Genomic DNA, 16,102 nt, shown 5'->3' with positions numbered 1-16,102 from the left:
GGTTTATGGACTTGTCCTTTAGGAAACCGTCCAACCCCTTTTAAACTCTGCTAAGCTAACCGCCTTCACCACTTTCTCCTTCTGACATTGCTCCTGTAACGAAAAAAAAAATGACAACACCCCACTGAACATAATGAACATTCCTGTAAACACAGGAAACAGTAACATGACCTTTTTTTTTGAGCTGAACATCCTTAACTTACATTCTGGTTGCTGCACTGTAAACTGCTCAGTCCTTCCTCTGGGCAGGTGCAATATATTGACAAAACACAGAACACAGGTGATACTCCTGGCTAGAGGGAAGTGAGACATCCAAGAGCAAGACTTGTTGAAAAACATCAAGCACCTGTAACTTGGAGATGTTTCCTTGCACTGCAACCAACAGAGACATTTCTGGATTTTGCATCCTCATTGCATCCCTGTGCTGTATAGGACTGGTGGACCCAGCCCTGGAAGAAGCATCTTAAATACAGTATCAGGCGAGTTCCCACCCACCAATTCCCACCTAGGACAATTTCCTCCAAGGACTTTTCCTCCCCAGCCTTTTTTTTACCGACCATAGTTTCTTTCTTGTATCTGGTCCTGTAAATTCTGGTAATTTGCTATAAACCGTAATCAGTGTGTCATTTTGAGGGCCTAAATTAGGGCTGAAACCTAGTTTTGGGGGGGGGGGGGGGTGTAGGGGAGCATTGCTCCCCCCCCCCCCCCCCCCCCACAAACTGCATGTCTGGAAGGGGAAAAGGATGTGTAAAAGATAATGTTGTGGATGTGTGTGTGGGTGTGGGGGGGGGGGGGGGCGGGGTACTGGCCCCCCAAATGTACTGGAGGAGGGAGGGAGATTACTTGTCCTAGGGTGTTTTGTATTTTTTGGGTTATGCGTGTGGTCTGGTGGGAATTGTTTAGATGGGAATTGGTGGATAGGAACCGTCCTGGTCAGAACTGACGTAGAACCCTTAAATATATCCTTTCGGGACACTGCCCATCCAGACGATGCATGCAGTGGCGTAGCAAGGGGGGCTGCCACCCGGGGTGGTTCGCCGTTGCCCCCCCCCCCCCCCCCCGAGTGCAGCACGATGACATCCCCCCCCCGACCCAGTGCCTACCCTCCTCAACTGCGTCCAACCAGCTCCCGCACCCTACCTTTAGAGAAATCTGAGAAGTCGTGGCGAGGCGCAGCACCTCCACGTAAAAGAAATGTGGATCGTCTCATTGGGTCTTCTCTCACTCTGTCTGTCCCGCCCTTGTGGAAATAGGAAGTTGCGTCAGCGGCGAGCGGGACAGACAGAGTGAGGGAAGGCCCGATGAGACGATCCACACTTCTTTTACATGAAGGCGCGAGGCGCTGCGCCTCGCCACGGCTTCTGAGATTTCTTTAAAGGTAGGGTGCGGGAGCTGGTTGGACAGAGCTGAGGGTAGGCACTGGGTCTGGGGGTGTTGATGCGCCGAGGGAGGGGTGTCATCGTGCTGCACCTGGGGGGGGGGAGCTGGCAGGGAGTACCCCCCTTGAGCTGACACCCGGGACGGACCGCCCCCCCCCTTGCTACGCCACTGGATGCATGTACACAAAAGAAAGGCAAATATTACACAGATCTTCTACACCTAGAAAGAAAAACACAGCTACTAAAATGTAACCAAGAATGCCGTTCTATTTCATTGGACTTATAAAGCTTACAACATAGTGGCAAGTGACATTACATAAATACCAAAAAACAGTATAAAAATCAAACTTAAAAACAATATCACAAGAAACTCCCTGTGCATGAAACACAATTGTTTTCGGCTTTATTATTTTTAATTAAAATTTTCTCTCTTATTATTATGCTTATTCTGTTTCCTCAAAATGAAGGAAGGGAGGGTCAAGAAAAGGTGAACGCAACCGACGTAAGTGAATCCCACACGGCGTCTTCTATGTTTCTGGAAGAGCATAATTTAGGAGACAGGAGGGAGAGGAAGAAGCACCACAGCTTTCGTCATCTTTGGCCTACACCAGCTTCCCCAGTGTTACCAGAATGACCGCCACTGGACTTAAAATAGAGAGATTATATTTAAAAAAAAACCCAAAACTTCAGACTGATATCATTCTGTCTGCCAAACAGAAGGCACAAATCTGTGTAAACTCTGAATCATAATTTTTTTTTCTTTTTTTTACAGCTTTGTGCATAAACTTAAATTAAACTTACACTGTTTTTAGACCTTAGGTTGCACATGGACATAGTAGAATTCAGGCATGCAGAACAAGCCTCAGCATTCGTTCTTTACTGTGCACAGGGCACAAACGTTTTTCAATCAGTGGTACAAAATGACCACTGCCTCCTCTCCCCTCCCTCTCCAAAAGAAAAAAAAAAAAAGTCATTGAATTATAAAGCTTGTAAACTCGTAATCTGAAATACATTTTTTATTTATGGAAAAATGTCATCAAAACAGTACCGCTCTGGACCGAACTGCCTGAGTGTTCTTCGGTTGTGATCGAAAGGAAGCAGGCGATTATTATAGCACAGTCACGGGGGACAGCGTGTGGAAGAGAAGCAGGCATTTCACGCATCGAACACTTTCCTCCAGGATAGAATTTTCAGTTGTGCTATCGGAAAACATTTGTGCTAATCTCTCAAGCGAAGAAGTTGAGGCGAAAATTATTTCATTTGGCACAGTTATTTTGGCTGGGGTGGGGGGGGGGGGCGGAACTCCTGAAAGTCTCAAGACGTGAGCAATGTCAGCGTTCCATCCATCGGGTCATTTTGATTGAAGAGTTTTCTTTATTTCATTAACTTCCATCTATGGAGGAAAGAAAGTGGTTAGGGTGGTGGACTTTGGTCCTGCCAGCCGATGTCCTCTTTGTCCTGCAAAAAAGTCTTATTTATGTTGCATGCTGACGTCTGTTCTTTGAGTCTGTACGTGCAGGACCTCAGCATGCAACAGAACAAAGACTTTTTTGACTGCAGGACGAAGAGGACGTCGGCTGGCGGAGATTGGGGTCCCTCGCCAGCAAAACCGAAGGTAGGTGACGGCGAGGGAGGGTTCGTGGGGGGGTGGGGTCGAGAGGGCGGGAGGTTGTGAAAAGTGGCGGCGCCGGGGGGGGGGGGGGGGGCTAAAATGTGCCCCCTCACCTCGGGCTCTGGACCCCCCTCCCACCGAAGTCTGGCTATGCCCCTGGAACAAGAGACCATGATATGAAGCTTGAAAGGAAGGCAGACTCTTGGGTAACATTAGAAAATATTTCTTCACAGAAAAGGTGACAAATGTATTGAACCACCTCCTAGTTAAGCTGGTAGAGAAAGAAGAATTAAAATGAAGTAATGCCTGGGAAAAGAACACAGAACTCTTTACTGTGAAGAAATGAACATTTCTGACATTATTACAGGAGGGAATTATTTGCCATTACGATCTCTGTTTCTTTGTATTATAGTCTACACCAGCTTCTACAGACGTGTTTTAGGCCACCTCCTACATAACTTAAGTTAGGCGCCCGTACCTGCAATCGCAGACGTATCTTTTTCTCTTCATCCAATTCGGTTAATAATTGTTTAATTTCTTTTCTGAAAGGAGAGGGAAAAAAAAGGAAATGCTTCTAAACATTTTTGTCAAACGCATAACCTCAAAATGCATTAGTATGAAGGGGTTTCATATATTCATTCCACACTGAGGGTTACAAGATCAATGGCAACTCTACCTAATGCACAAAGAGCCCTTGAGGGCAGGGGAGTGCTTTTACACAGCTCTTTGTTTAACCTATAATCAGGGCCGTGCCTAGGGTCTCCAGCGCCCCCCCCCCCCCCCGAAAACTATCACTACACTACCCGCCCTCTTCTCCCCAGATCCTTTTCCTTTTTGTTTAAATTTACTTCTCCGGCGCGCGGCAGCGTAGCGTTAGTGAGAAGGAGGCGGCGCTCCCCCGCCCCGACGTGTCTTCTTCCCTTCGCTCAGTGTCCCGCCTTCTTCTGACGTCATTTCTGATGTCAGAAGAAGGCGGAACCGAGCGAAGGGAAGAGACTGACACGTCGGGGCGGGGGAGCGCCGCCTCCTTCTCACTAACGCTACGCTGCCGTGCGCCGGAGAGGTAATTTAAACAAAAAAAAAAAGGACAAGGATCTGGGGAGAAGAGGGCGAGGTAAGCATGGTGCGGCGGGGCGCCCCCCAGAGGATGGCACCCTCCTGCCATGCTTACCGTGTCGGCACGGCCCTGCCTATAATATTCTAAATGTTGAAAAAAAGAGCTACAAAAAAATACACAAATTGTAAAAACAAGAAAGCATTTCAATTAGGAATGGGTGCACATCCTCAACCTTTGATTCTTTGAAACGCAGACTTCAATCTACATGGCACACTATCAGGCTCATTTTTGAAAGAGGAGAACACCCATCTTTCGAGACAAATTGGAAGATGGGCGTCCTTCTCACAGGGTCGCCAAAATCAGTATAATCGAAAGCTGATTTTGGGCGTCCCCAACTGCTTTCCGTCGCAGGGATGACCAAAGTTCACAGGGACGTGTCGGAGGCGTAGCGAAGGCGGGACTTGGGCGTGCCTAACACATGGACGTCCTTCACCCATAATGGAAAAAAAAAGGGCATCCCTGATGAGCACTTGGACGACTTTACCTGGACCTGTTTTTCTTAAGACTAAGGCACAAAAAGGTGCCCGAACTGACCAGATGACCACCGGAGAGAATCGGGGATCACCTCCTCTTACTCCCCCAGTGGTCACTAACCTCCTCCCACCCTCAAAAAATATCTTTAAAAATATTTTGTGCCAGCCTCAAATGTCATACTCAGATCCATCACAGCAGTATGCAGGTCCCTGGAGCAGTTTTAGTGGGTGAAGTGCACTTCAGGCAGTTGGATCCAGGCCCATCCCCCCCTACCTGTTATACTTGTGGTGGTAAATATGAGCCCTCCAAACCCACCAGAAACCCACTATACCCACATCTAGGTGCCCCCCTTCACCTATAAGGGCTATGGTAGTGGTGTACAGTTGGGGGTACTGGGTTTTAGGTTTTTTTTGGTGGGCTCAGCAGGCAAGGTAAGGGAGTTATGTTCCTGGGAGAATTTTGTGAATTCTACTGCAGTGCCCCCTAGGGTGCCTGGTTGGTGTCCTGGCATGTCAGGGGGACCAGTGCACACTACAAATGCTGGCTCCTCCTACGACCAAAGGGCTTGCATTTGGTCGTTTCTGAGATGGGTGTCCTTGGTTTCCATTATCGTAAAAAATCAGAAATGACCAAGTCTAAGGACGAAAACAAAAAAAGGGGTGGGGAAAATAGGCTCTATTCAAACAATGGGGCAGACGTATAAATTAGTTAAAACAATGATTTTTATTGTGAATAGGTGACTCAACACAGCCGTGTTTCGGCGCCGTAGAGCCTTCCTCAGGAGTCTATAAAAACAAATATAATGACAGAAATAATACATAAATACTGCATACAAAATAAATATATCAGTGTACGTATATACTAAATGAACATCTCAAAACATATATATGAGTTAAAACCAAATGAACATATATAGATGTAAAAAACAGAGCAAAAATATAACCAATTTCAAATCCATAAAAGTAATATTAAAATAACAGTCATGTAATCTCTAAAATAATTAAATGTGAAAAAATGGTGTTGCAGAGTAAATGCATGCATCAGTAATGCAAAAACGAATGCTTATACAGGGAGTAACGTAAGGTGTGATGTTTACACAATAGACAGCAAACACAGGGTTCCAAACAGTGTCTGATTGGTTACCCTGTGTTAGACTGGCTTGGTGTGTCGCGAGGTCTGGGTTGAGAACCCCTGCTGCAGAGGGATATGGAAGCACATCTCAATTTGATAGGAAATGTGGATATTTTCCCATCAAATGTAGACAAATCCTGAAGGAGCTCCGCTTATATGGGTTGGTCGGTGGAGGAATTCCTTTAAAAAATGCTTTGTCAAGTCATTCAATGACCCAAATGGTTTTTCACACTTCTCAGATAGATTCATACATCCCTAACTGTATATATCCTCACTTGCTTATGCATGTATATATAAAAGAGATGACTTCTAAATCATGAGAAAGTCCTTACCCTTAGAACCTGAAAGCCTATTGATCATGAAGTGGATGGCGAACCGGTCATTCATCCTACAATGAACCTAGAACCCAGAGGGTTTCAAATCCTAAAGGTGGCTTCTCTTTTTTTCCCCCACTCTTGCTCTCTCAAAAGCATTCAGGTTGAACTGCAAATGGATTGATTTTTGCTCAGGTAAGCAGAAAACATATCCAGATTTATCAAAAAACTGATTCTGGGCCAGTCCCAGTGTGACTTGGGATTACATGTTCTGAGTTAATCCAAGCCTGTTTGCCTATACCCTCAGCTGAAATGGGTCTTTTGAGTGATTAAAGTTTAAGAAGTTTGTTTATTCAATAGAAAAAAGTACATGAATCAAAAGGTAGCGTGATCTGTCAGTATTAAAATTCTTAAGCTAGCTAACAGGCAGGTTAGAACCGCACATTAATTTTTCTGAAGAGAATTCTGGTAAGGCATGCAGGCGATGTTGCAAATGAAGCAGCAGATAAAAGAAAAATGCCACGTTAGCAGGACAAAATGAAAACTTGCTACAAGAAACCAACAAAGCTTCTGAGAGAATTTATTTATTACATTTGTATCCCACATTTTCCCACCTATTTGCAGGCTCAATGTGGCTTACATAGTACCGGAGAGGCGATTGCAGACTCCGGTGTAAACAAATACATAGTGAAGTTGTGGTAAGATAACGTTCATGTGGTATAGCCACATAAGTGAATCGTACTTGGCAGGGTTGTGTTATGTCCATTACTTTTTTGTTTTAGTTTTTTTTTTTTGTTACAGAGATCAGGCATTTATGTTGGGGTTGGTAGGGTATGCCTTTTTAAACAGGTAAGTTTTTAGTTTAAATTTCAGCTTTGAACTTTAAAATGAACTGAAAATGCAATATCATTACAAGGTTAAAGAATACTATAAGACGCAAGCCTTTAAGGTCTCTTTCTTTGAAGAGACATGTGCATAGGTATGGGTAATACATTTGTTATACCGCCTTGCAGTGGTAGAACCAAAGCAGTTTACGTATTATATGTAGGTACTTTTTCAGTCCTTAGCAGACTCACAATTTAAGTATAGAAATATTTTATATCTACATTAGCAGTTCTGCATTATCAAAATTGGCGAGAAGGCCTTGGTGAGAGAACAGTTATAGTGGGGTCTCAAAACAGTAGAGTGGTAATATTTCCAAAGGCTGTCTGTGTAATAATTAGCAGGCCTGTGCAGAAATCAAATTGCTGCCCAAATATAACGAAATTGAACGAGTACAGACCTCAAATACAAAATGAATACTAGACAAAAAAAAAATTCAAACTCAAAGTCTGGAAAAGTGAAAGCAGTAAAACATCAATTGTCTGAAGACTTTTAAATAAAAAGGAGTCAATGGACCTTATTTTCGAAAGAGAAGGACGTCCATCTTAAGACATAAATCGGAAGATGGATGTCCTTTTCACAGAAACGTCCAAATCGGTATAATCGAAACTCAATTTAGGACGTCTTCAACTGCAGTCCGTCGTAAGGACATCCAAAGTTCAAGGGGGCGTATCGGAGGCATAGGGAAGGTGGGACTTGGGCGTGCCTAACACTTAGATGTCCTTCACCCATAATTGAAAAAAACAAGGACGTCCTTGACGAACACTTGGACGTTTTTACCTGGTCGTGTTTTTCTTATGACTAAGGCACAAAAAGGTGCCCGAAATGACCAGATGACCACCAGAGGGAATCGGGGATGACCTCCCGTTATTCCCCCAGTGTTCACTAACCCCCTCCCACCCTCAAAAAACATCTTTAAAAATATGTCATGCCAGCCTCTATGCCAGCCTCAGATGTCATACTCAGCTCCATCACATCAGTATGCAGGTCCATGGAGGAGTTTTAGTGGCTACTGCAGTGCACTTCAGACATGCGGACCCAGGCCCATACCCCCCTACCTGTTATGTTTGTGGAGGAAACAGTGAGCCCTCCAAAACCCACCACAAACCCACTGTACCCACATCTAGGTGCCCCCCTTCACCTGTAAGGGCTATGTTAGTAGTGTACAGTTGGGGAGAGTGGGTTTTGGGTGGGGGGTTTGGGGGCTCAGCACACAAGGTAAGGGAGCTATGTACCTGGGAGCAATTTATGAAGTCCACTGCAGTGCCCCCTAGGGTGCCCGGTTGGTGTCCTGGCAAGTCAGGGGGACCAGTGCACTACAAATGCTGGCTCCTCCCACAACCAAAGGGCTTGCATTTGGACGTTTCTGACATGGACGTTTTTGGTTTCGAAAATCTCTAAAAGTCAGAAACGTCCATGTCTAAGGACGTCCAAATCTAGGGACGACCAAATTTAAGGATTTGGACGTCTCTGATGGTATTTTCAAAATGAAAGATGGACGTCCATCTTGTTTCGAAAATACGGGTTTCCCCGCCCCTGGATCGTGCTGTTTTGCAAGGACGTCCAAATCGCAACGTGGACGTCCCTTTCGAAAATGCCCCTCAATGTGTAATTTGTAACCGGGTTTGCAAAAATATTAAGGCCGACACTTGTTATAGCATTATATGACTAAAGCTCTGCTGGATTCTCTAAAGGTTATAGGAACCTCCAAGCAAGCACATATTTCTCTGAACCGGCTCAAGTAGGGAACGGTGATTCTTGTCAAATCGGTACATTTTGTCGCATAAGACTAATGATTTTTGAGGCATGTTGCTTTGCAAATGCTCAAGGTCTGCCAGCAGAGCCAGCTTGCTTTGGCTGACTCAGTGGTTTCCAAATCCTGAAGACCTCATGTTACAGATGCCTACAGCTACTGTAGGTCTCTCCCAGTTAACTTGGCATATTACTTTTGGATAATCTGAACACTGACACTGGGATACCCCCAGCCACAAGAAGCCATCTGCCCGACTTTGCCTCAGCTAAAAAGTCTTTAGTGTTCTGTTAAGAGTTACACAGTAATGAAAATCCAAGTTTTGCCTACACACTAAGAACTTACTTTTGCTGGTCTTTCATTGTTTCCACGATGCTCCTCAGCTCCTTGACTTGCAGCCTCAGCTCATCCAAGGTTGACCCATGCTCAGTCTTTGGCTTCCCTTCAGTGGTACTGGGCAAATAGGGGTTAGTTGACCTGTGGCCTGTCGTTCCTATGGTTACAGAATGGAATGCAGGCGACGACGGCGATGAGGATGGGGCTGCATGTGAGCTGCTGCTGCCTCCTCCTGCTTTCTGGGGCAGTGATGTTCTATTTTCAGATACCTGAGATAACAGAAACAATAAAGCAGTGAAGGGGCTACAGAAGAATAAAACAAGCAAAGTCACCCTCAGGCACCCTTCTGTTTTGCTTCCAAAACGTCTTCAATTTAGTTGCTGATCAACCAATACACAGCAGCAACACTTACTGTGAGTCATGGGATGCTATGGGGTCCTTTTACTAAGTCAGGTAGGCGCATACGCGCGCCCAACGCACGCCAATTCGGAACTACCGCCCGGGTACCGCATGGCCTGGGTGGTAATTTCATTTTTTACGCGCGCCGGAAAATATATTTTATTTTTCTGTGCGCGGTGCTAACCGGGCAGTAATCTGCATGGTACATGTGCTGACGATTACCACCCGGTTAACGCGTGAGACCTTACCACTAAGTGAATGGGTGGCGGTAAGGTCTCGGGCCCAAAATGGACGGGCGCCGATTTTCATTTTGCCGCACGTCCATTTTGGGCCCAAAAGAGGCCTTTTTTGCAGGTGCGCTGAAAAATGGACCTGTGCGCGTCCAATACACGCATCTACACCAGCGAAGGCCACTATTCGGCGCACCTGCAAGAAAGGCCCCCTATGTGTGTGCTTCGGTTACAGACAGTGGATTCCTGAAACTTCACAACAAACGGTGGCTAAAGGCAGCTCTACAACAGGGTTACCATTAATTGCAGAGACAAAAAAAAAAAGAAAAAAAAAAGAGGCCACAAAAAATAAAAATGGCAGCTACCTTTGCTAAAGAAATATTTAATTGTAGCAAATGTGTAAATGGCTTTTAGTTAATGAACACACATCAAACAGTGACTGACTTACAGTACCAGCAGCTGACAATCTACTTTTCAAAAACTTCTGGATTTGAGTTTGACCAAGTCTGAGCCGGGTCCTAGCCCAAGCGTATTTATCAGAAGAGTGGATATCCCTCAACAACTCTGGCTAGCTTCTGAGATATGTGTGAAAGTCTTTGCATGCCATATGCTAAAAGAAACAAAATTCCTTGGACAGATTCAACCAGCAGTGAAACAGGGAGGAAATCAAGAATGCCTTTCTTTCTCTTTAGCACCCCCTTGTGTCCAAACTGACTAATAGGTCAGAGATAGTTTCTCTCATTTGAAGTGGGTAGGTGTGTTGGTCATAGGCACATGAAAGAAAAAACAGGATATTTTCCTAAAAATTAAATAAAACTTGAAGGACATCTCTGAAGAAGTCCAAAAGAGGACTTTGGACCCAAGGTCAGCTCTTTGGCCCACAGCTCTCAGTCAGGGCTAGGATCTGGTGCCATGAGCCTTCATTCACAACTGTCTGGGGATTTCCCCCATATTTTGTATCCCCTGCCCCCAACATAGCTAGTCTGGTTGTTGCAGTGACAGTCCTCAGCTAGGGGCCATGCACAGGGCTCATTCTGGAAACCTGCAATTGAGGACCCTTAATCCAGCCACTAGATGTCACCCTGAAACAATGAACAAGGTTCCCAATACAAAACCAGACTCATGAGCCAAACCTGGGACATCATGAGGCATATTTTCAAAGCACTTTGGGAGGCTAAGTTCCATAGGTTTCTATGGAACTTTGGGAGGCTAAGTGCTTTGAAAATGAGCTTGCATGTATAGCAGTTGACACCTGTGCCAATGGGCCAGTGTAAATGCTGAATTAGATACGTATAACTCCAGTCTTTAAGGGCCACCAACAAGGTCTGGTAGGATAACCACAATGGATCATTGTAAAAGACATTGGATTTAAGAGACGGGTTAATTTGCATAGGTGGCTTATTCTGAAAGCAACACCCGTTTGCGGCCCTGACTCATTAACATGTTAACAAAATAGTGCTGATATTAAAAATAACAGCAAAATGTCTAGTGGCCATCCAAGGATGGCCTGACCAGAAAACACTCAGGAAAGAGAACTGATAAGGGATGTGCACTACCAGAACCCTCATACACGCTCTTATCACCTCTCGCTTAGACTATTGCAACTTGCTTCTCACAGGTCTCCCACTTAGCCATCTCTCTCCTCTTCAATCTGTTCAAAATTCTGCTGCACGACTAATATTCCGCCAGGGTCGTTATGCTCATATTAGCCCTCTCCTCAAGTCACTTCACTGGCTTCCTATCCATTTCCGCATACAGTTCAAACTCCTCTTATTGACCTATAAGTGCATTCACTCTGCAACTCCTCAGTACCCACTCTCATCTTTCCCTACATTCCTCCCCGGGAACTCCGTTCACTGGGTAAATCTCTCTTATCTGCACCCTTCTCCTCCACTGCTAACTCCAGACTCCGTTCCTTTTATCTTGCTGCACCATATGCCTGGAATAGACTTCCTGAGCTGGTACGTCAAGCTCCATCTCTGACCGTCTTCAAATCTAATCTAAAAGCCCACCTTTTTGATGCTGCTTTTAACTCCTAACCCTTATTCACTTGTTCAGAACCCTTATTTTATCATCCTCACTTTAATATTCCCTTATCTCTTGTTTGTCCTGTTTGTCTGTCCTAATTAGATTGTAAGCTCTGTCGAGCAGGGACTGTCTCTTCATGTTCAAGTGTACAGCGCTGCGTAAGTCTAGTAGCGCTATAGAAATGATAAGTAGTAGTAATGTGCCAGGCCAGAGAGAATCCCAGCATTAAAGCCCACTTTCTGTTCCGTTCGTTTTGTGCATACAACCAATAAAGGAACCATAACATTTTATAACACGATCAGTTCATCCATTAATGCCTCTAGATTCCCAGACATCAAAAATTCAAGTTTTCATTCATTTTTTTAAAAACAATCTTCTATTCCCCTCTCCTCTTATCTAGTCCCTATGTTCCCGTTTTATCCAACCCCCATCCTTACAAGTTTAACCTCTGCTACTCTTGATGGGTCTGCATTCTTATGACTCCTATCAGTACACCCCCTCCCCACAAACCTACCTACCAAGGACCCTCATTGTCCACTACCCTATCCAGTCTGGTAACACCCTATTAGATCTTGAAACCATTAAAGAATCAAACTCTGAACCCTCAGGGATAGTATCTGTACATAGGGCCCTCATATCAAAGAATTTTTTTAAAATTAATTTCTTATATACCGTCTGCAAGCCTGAAAGCTATCTCTGGTTCAAAGTTAGTTTAGCTCCTACCTGTTCCCACAGTAGGGTCTGGTGAAACATGTTCCTCCATGCCTAGAACCCACTTTATTCAAGGTACTATAACCATGCAAATTTACCTGTGATACAGTAACGGTCCTGGGGCCTTTCTTTGATACATCTGCTGGTTTCTGAGCAATGGAAGTAAACTCTTCCTTCTCCTCTTCGGGACTAGGTGAATCCAAAAAGTCTGGACTCGAAAGCGAGGACTATAACAACAGCAAAAAAGAAATGCAAATGAAAACCTGTGAACTGTGCTCACGGAGGGGAAACGCAAACCCCCCTGACTGGCAGGCACTCATGAATTCAGGACACCTTTTCCGCAATAAAATATGGAATATTTGTACAGAAAATGTGCATGTAAATAGGACCTTTAGATAATGACAGAGATGTAGCACACAGTACCATAAAGATGGCTCGTTTTGTGCCATTTGCATAATTATCCCTCCCCGGTTTCTCATACCACCCCCACATCTGGAGAAAATCAATTAATCAGTTATGCACTTAAAAATCCAAAGACGGGTGGAAGATCCTACACAAATAAAAACTGCTGGCGGACGGTGTTAAATAACCCCCGTACAGATCCAAATCTATCTAAGTTTAGCTTGAATGTGCGTTCAAATACTGGTCTGTTTAATTGCTTCGTTTGAATTGAATAAAAGTGATAAAGGCAGATGCGTCCTTCAGAGAGAGTGAATGGAAACAGTGGGTGGGCAATACATACAGATGTGAAGGACTGAGAGGGGGGTCGCCTGCCGCAAGCTTTGGGCCTTGATGCGGTTGGATGGCTGAGTTTCTCTCCCGCTGACACCACAGAATCAAACCCTTCAAGATCTACAAAATAACATTTTTTTTTTTTAAGTTACAATAAAAAGTCCTCTCTTTTCAAACACTGAAAACCAAGTCCAGACACAATTTAAACATATTATTAATGAAATTTGGGGTTTTATTTTACTAAACAAATTTGAAAACCAACATTAATTTTCTCTGAGCACTGAGTACATAAATATTGATAAATCTTTTTCTGATTTCTTTCATGGTGCAATAGCATGTCATGGCCTATTCTCCTACCCGAGGCTCATTGCGCGTACTGAAAGAGCTGATGCTTCCCTTCTCGAGATGTCAGGCCCCTTTGAATTTTCATTTCATTTCAATTTTCTTAACTCTTTACTTCCATAATGAAATGAAAATTTTAAAAATTAATCTTATAGCGATTTTTCCACACATAAAAACAGTTTTATAAATGGAAAACGTATTTTATAAAATTATGTGTCTGCATATATAGAGGGCCGCAGAAGGGGAGGCAGGAGAAGCGAGATTCCCCCAGGCCAGGTCTCCAAGGGGGGCCCGGAGCCAGCAGTAGAAAAGCCGCTTTCTTCAGGCTTCCAGTGGCAGACACAAGCAGAAGGCTGGATTGGTCTTGTGCTCCTTGTGTGCTGTGTTATTACGTTAACTCTGCTCTGCCGGCCACTTCCTGCCTCCTATATGAAATACTTCCTGTTTCTGTATAGGTGGGAGGAAACAGAGCAGGAAGAAGGACTTGTGGCCGGCAGAGCATAGTTAATGCAATAACACGGCACAAAGACCGAACAAGTGGTAAGCTACTGGCAGGGGAGCCTGCCCTCAAGATTTTTGCCCGAGACCCAGCTTGGTCTCTCAGCAGCCCTGCATACGTATACACCTGCAAAATGACATGTATGTATTTGCACACTAAACAGGCATTGGTAGAACTGTGATGCAAGCTCATTTTATAAAATACTAGCCGTTCAGCCCGTAAAAACGGGCTAGTATAGGAGGGGGGGGGGGGGGTTGAAAGGCCCCCCACCCCGCCGCCGAGTTCGCCACTGCCGCTCCCCCTCCAAGTTCGCCCCCCCTCCTCGGAGCCGTCGCCACCCACCTTCCACCCGGTCGGGCCCTCGCTTCGCTATTGAAACAGCGAGGGCACACAGCTCTACTGCTGAGCTGCCGTGGCCTTCCTTCTTCTTCGCTGCCTGTGTCCCGCCCTCGTGTGACGTAACGTCGTTGAGGGCGGGACACAGGCAGAGAAGAAGAAGGAAGGCCGACGGCAGCTCAGCAGTAGAGCTGTGTGCCCTCGCTGTTTCAATAGCGGAGCGAGGGCCCGATTGGGTGGAAGGTGGGTGGCGGCGGCGACTCCGGGTGGGGGGAGCGTTAGCGACAGCGGTGTCCCTCGCAAATGCGCAGTAGAGACCCTCTCTATTCCGCCCCCGTCATCACGTATTGATGCAGGGGCGGGGCAGAGGGTCTCTACTGCGCATTTGCGAGTGAGTACGACACTCGCCATTTATATATATTGATTGATGGGAGTAGGGGTAAACATCTGCATCTTCTTTGGAGCAGGTATTAAACTTGTACATATGGATCTGGATGGTATTGGGTCTAGTATTAGGCAGCTATTTTATAAGGCACATCGATACAGAAGCTTAGCTGAGATTGGGTGGCAGAGCCGGTGGGGGGAGGCGGGGCTGTTGGTTGGGAGGTGGGGCTAGTGCTAGGCAAGACTTCTACGGTCTGTGCCCTGAAAATGGCAGATACAAATCAAGGTAAGGTATACAGAAAAAGTAGCACACATGAGTTTATCTTGTTGGGCAGACTGGATGGACCGTGCAGGTCTTTTTCTGCCATCATCTACTATGTTACTATGATATCTATTGCTACCTTTGTAAAATATGTACCTTTTCGGACTTTCTCTACATGGGGGGGGGGGGGGGGGGTAATTTTAAGTGCTATGCACCTAAAATTCCAAATTTACCCACATAAGTGAAATGAAACTGAAGAGCAGTGTGGTGGATGGTTTGGGGAAGAGCTTCAAGAGTTCTTGATCAAGTTACAGTGACACACTTTTGTCATTATTATAGAATTTAGTGGGTTTCTGGACATGCCAAGCACCCCAACAAATCCTGCCTTATATTAGTGCTGATCCACCCGCTGCTTAACCAACAGGAACTGGGGTTCTCTAATGATAAAGGTTATTAACTGAGGGGGCCCTTTTATAAAGAGGCGATAACAGGGGCGTAGCTACCTGGGGCCACGGGGGCCTGGGCCCCCGTAGATTTGGCCCTGGACCCCCCCCTGCCGACGACCCTCTTGACCCCCCTCCTGCTGTCAACCCGCCATCGCCTACCTTTGCTGGTGGGGGATCCCAAGTCCTGCCAGCAGAGATCCTCTTCTTCCTTCGTTCTGTTTCCAAGGCTGACGTCCTGCATGTACAACGTGCAGGACGTCAGACTCAGAAACAGAATGAAGGAAGAAGAGGACCTCGGCTGGCGGGGGTTGGTTGGCGGCAGGAGGAGGGGTCGAGAGGGTCATCGGAGGGGGGGGGGTCAAAGTTGGTGGTGGTGGTGGGGGGGGGGGGGGCTAAAATGTGCCACACACCAATCTGGAACTACCGCTGGCTCAACGCAGGCCCCGGTGGTAGCTCCAAACCCCGGTGTGCGCCATTTGTCACGCTATGGACGCCATTTGTCACGCTGTTTTCCAGTGCAGCGCTAACCCTGCGGTAATCGGGCACTTCAATGACAATAGTAAAGTTGAGCAGATGTAAAATAGTTGGAAATAAAGCCTTGTGGGGTGCCGAATCTACTACTACTACTACTACTTATCATTTCTAAAGCGCTACTAGACGTACATAGCGCTGTACACTTGAACAAGAAGAGACAGTCCCTGTTCGACAGAGCTTACAATCTAATTAGGACAAACAGGA

The 16,102-nt window shown here is 45.6% G+C and overlaps 1 protein-coding gene across 6 annotated transcripts in view; it reads right to left on the bottom strand.

Annotated features, from left to right (window-relative positions):
- Window positions 1-1,628: 1,628 nt before the first annotated feature.
- SH3KBP1 (SH3 domain containing kinase binding protein 1) overlaps window positions 1,629-16,102 on the bottom strand; it is a 513,036-nt gene continuing 498,562 nt past the window's right edge. For 5 of the 6 annotated variants that reach the window (XM_030202268.1, XM_030202267.1, XM_030202269.1 and 2 more), the window contains 5 exons: window positions 13,106-13,215; window positions 12,462-12,590; window positions 9,005-9,264; window positions 3,470-3,533; window positions 1,629-2,772 (listed from right to left, as the gene is read on the bottom strand). In XM_030202268.1, the coding sequence (XP_030058128.1) occupies window positions 2,731-2,772; window positions 3,470-3,533; window positions 9,005-9,264; window positions 12,462-12,590; window positions 13,106-13,215 (605 nt within the window). In that variant the 3' untranslated portion in view covers window positions 1,629-2,730. Of the gene's footprint in view, window positions 2,773-3,469; window positions 3,534-9,000; window positions 9,265-12,461; window positions 12,591-13,105; window positions 13,216-16,102 lie in introns of all 6 variants that reach the window. The other variant, XR_003942025.1, reaches the window with a different exon arrangement.

This window comes from Microcaecilia unicolor, chromosome 4 (genome assembly GCF_901765095.1).
Source record: "Microcaecilia unicolor chromosome 4, aMicUni1.1, whole genome shotgun sequence".
Lineage (NCBI taxonomy): Eukaryota > Metazoa > Chordata > Amphibia > Gymnophiona > Siphonopidae > Microcaecilia > Microcaecilia unicolor.
The sequence above is the reverse complement of the archived record's forward strand: the minus strand, read 5'-3'. Positions and strand labels throughout refer to the sequence as shown.